This window comes from Frankliniella occidentalis, unplaced genomic scaffold (assembly GCF_000697945.3).
Source record: "Frankliniella occidentalis isolate FOCC.00 unplaced genomic scaffold, Focc_3.1 Scaffold301, whole genome shotgun sequence".
NCBI lineage: Eukaryota > Metazoa > Arthropoda > Insecta > Thysanoptera > Thripidae > Frankliniella > Frankliniella occidentalis.
The window spans coordinates 89,956-92,799 of record NW_026267427.1 but is presented as its reverse complement, the minus strand read 5'-3'; the positions used below and the strand labels follow the sequence as shown (position 1 = coordinate 92,799).

The 2,844-nt window shown below is 40.6% G+C and overlaps 1 protein-coding gene across 2 annotated transcripts; it reads right to left on the bottom strand.

Annotated features, from left to right (window-relative positions):
• Window positions 1-976: 976 nt before the first annotated feature.
• Window positions 977-2,838, bottom strand: LOC127750978 (uncharacterized). 2 transcript variants are annotated; one of them, XM_052273791.1, is made up of 5 exons: window positions 2,493-2,838; window positions 2,164-2,284; window positions 1,792-2,042; window positions 1,621-1,689; window positions 977-1,542 (listed from the first exon to the last, which is right to left on the bottom strand). In XM_052273791.1, exons 2-5 carry the CDS (start codon window positions 2,277-2,279, stop codon window positions 992-994), a joined length of 987 nt encoding a protein of 328 aa, XP_052129751.1. In that variant the 5' UTR covers window positions 2,280-2,284; window positions 2,493-2,838; the 3' UTR covers window positions 977-991. The 2 variants fall into 2 exon arrangements, with proteins under 2 accessions (XP_052129751.1, XP_052129750.1); XM_052273790.1 differs by having other exon boundaries at window positions 2,164-2,665; window positions 2,748-2,838.
• Window positions 2,839-2,844: the final 6 nt, after the last annotated feature.

The following is a 2,844-nucleotide window of genomic DNA, read 5'->3' as shown; positions in this document are numbered from 1 at the left end:
GTCTGGGTTGAACCTCCTCAAATTCATTTCTTTGCATCCCATCGATTTCAGAGTTGTCCAAAGGCGCTGAAGCCCTTTCAGGTTTTCTCTCCAACCTGAAAGACAGGGAGGAACAGTGTCATGGATAGTGACTTGACCATCTTTGTGAGAAACTTTTTTGACAAATTTCCAGTAAGCCATAGATGTATAGAATTTTCTCCAAAGAGAGTGGTGAATTGAACCTTCACTGACATGACAGCGCTGGGTTTTGTGTTTGTCTCGGTGCCCAGGACCATTGCAAACATCAAAAAGGAGATCCACATTGTATAGCAATTTGGCAGTTTGCAAGCAATCGGCCAACTTGTGGCCCTGACTGGCAACAGCAATGCTGCAGATGGCACTAGACACGTTGTAGCTTAACACCTGAGCAGCAAGCTTAACTCTCATTTTTATCTTGCCAGTGGGGTACACATGGTCATGTGTCAGCCCAGATTTGTTCCCAAATTCCAAAAGGTCCATTTTGTGATAGCTCACCACATCAGACCACTTTGCTAAACATTGCCCTTTTGTGCCAAATTTCAAATTTGCCACAAGAAGGTTGTTGCGTATGTTCTTCAACAGATGTGGAGTGTCCCACAAATGAACTATTAAGTCACCATCAATTTCATAAACAGATTCATATTCTCCCCTTTCACAATCATCTCTCAGCATGTTAATAGCACCTCTGTTAGTGGAATCCTGGTCAGAAATTGAGGCCACAACATTCAAGCCAATGCTTCTGCACATCTTGATGGCATCAACTATTAGTTGTTTCAAAACGTCAGAGGGTACAGAATTGTGAGAATAGAAATATCCTATGGGTAGCTTCCAATTGGAGTTCACCCCTCTAATCATAAATACAAGAGAGTGTGTGGCAATTGAGCTGGTGCGGCCCAAATGACCATAATTCTCAAATCCATCAAGGTTGCCCTCAGAAGTATTCACAAATATACCCTTCAACAGAGCAATCTCATCAAACATTATCACACACATCCTTTTTTTTTGCACTCCATTTAGAAACACGACTTTCCATTGATTTTAGAACAGCTTCATGGAAGCCAGGCTCCAGAACAATTTCAGATGTCAGATTTTTAAGAGTTTCAGGAGAGGCCAAGGTTAGCAAGCTACACAAAAATCTGTACACACTGGCATTTCTCTTGAAAATCGAAAGACACCACAATTTATCTTTTCGAGTCCACCTCCGGCCTCTTGGTTTCTTTTTAAAATTCTTCAGTTCAAATTCTAATATGGTCCTTGCTGCTGGAGATACTAGGAGATCGTGAATAGTGTCAACAGCCTTTTGTGTGGCGAGAGCTTTTAAAACACCATTTCTTCGTTGAGCTCGTTCCAACTTTACTATCAATTTAATAGCATCGGATCTCACTTGCTGAGCCTTCTTGGCTATAATTTTATGGGATTGAGTGGCCATTTGTGGATTAATACCACACTCCAATAACATTTTGGAAATTGTGTACCTTTCCTTCTTGGGGGATCTATTCTTAGCACCATGTCTCTCCATAGAACCTAAAAACATGTGAAAAATTAAGTAAATGAGAGTGGACTTTCCAAATATACTGTATCCTGTGCTAAAAATGTACTGACGGCTACTGTGTGAAGTGTTACTCTGCACCACTTCCTCAACAGTTGATGCAGTGTTGATCTCGTCATTAGCTGTAAAATTAATGCACATGGGATTGAGTAAGGAAATAAATGTGAAATTATAAAAACAATGTAGGCCTAAAACTAATGATACCTCATCATAGTTGTACATACCAAGCATCTGGTCTGGATCAGCTGTAGCTGGAGAACTAGGCTGATTGAGTCCAAGGACCCACTGTGCCATGTCCTCCGCAGGCAAGGGTGAGGGAAGGTTTTGGGAGGGATTAACATGCCTAAATAAAATTTTCCTATGGTCAAAGTCCTCCTCTCTAAAATGATTCCGGCAAACACCATAAATACAGGCTGACAGATTTTTTATTTTAAGGATTGCCTTATTTCCACAGACCGGGACCCATATCTGAAGCCTAGTGATTGTTAAAAGGCATTAGTGACACGTTAAATCTATAGGACTTTTGCAATATTTTTACGACTCTTCCTCCATGAATTCCAGAAGCTGTTTTTAGCAGTGTTTAGCATATTATTTACCGGTACAAGTCGTTGGGAAACTTGGTCAATTTTGTATCGTCTGGAGAGGGTGGACTGCTTTGGAAGCTCTGGCAGTTTAAAACAGCACAGTACCTTTTCTTTACTTGGCGAGTCATTGTACCTAGAATAATTATTAAAACAATAGTAACACAGAAATACCTGGAGAAATGAAAATATACAGAAAGGAATGAAATCCAAGGAGGTTAACAAAGCTGTTCAGATGCCTGGTCAGTCAAACTGCCAGTCTGCTCACGAAAACCAGTGGCTGGAAGACTCTTGGGTACGCATTGGTTCAAATAAAAATACTGATACCGTCATAAAAGATAAACCTGGAAAATTAAATGGAGAGCAATGCCGAAAAACAGACTTAACAGATCATCTGGAGCAGACGATGTTGTGCGACATCCTTCAAAAATGTAAACAAAAAGTCACACCACCCTGACAAAGTTTTTGATGTATGACTTTCTTCTAATGGGAAGCTTTTGCTTACCTTGCTATCTTCCTGTTTCAATTAAAAGTGCCAATTGTACTGTTTTGTGAGGAAATAATGTGTAGTTCTGCTATTTCAACGATGATACAATCACCTCAGTTTTGTGGCCGGAGTGGTGCCGAAATGGAGAAGAATTAGAGAGAGAGAGACAATAAGGCTCACGGCCTCCCATTGGAGTTCCACACGGTTGG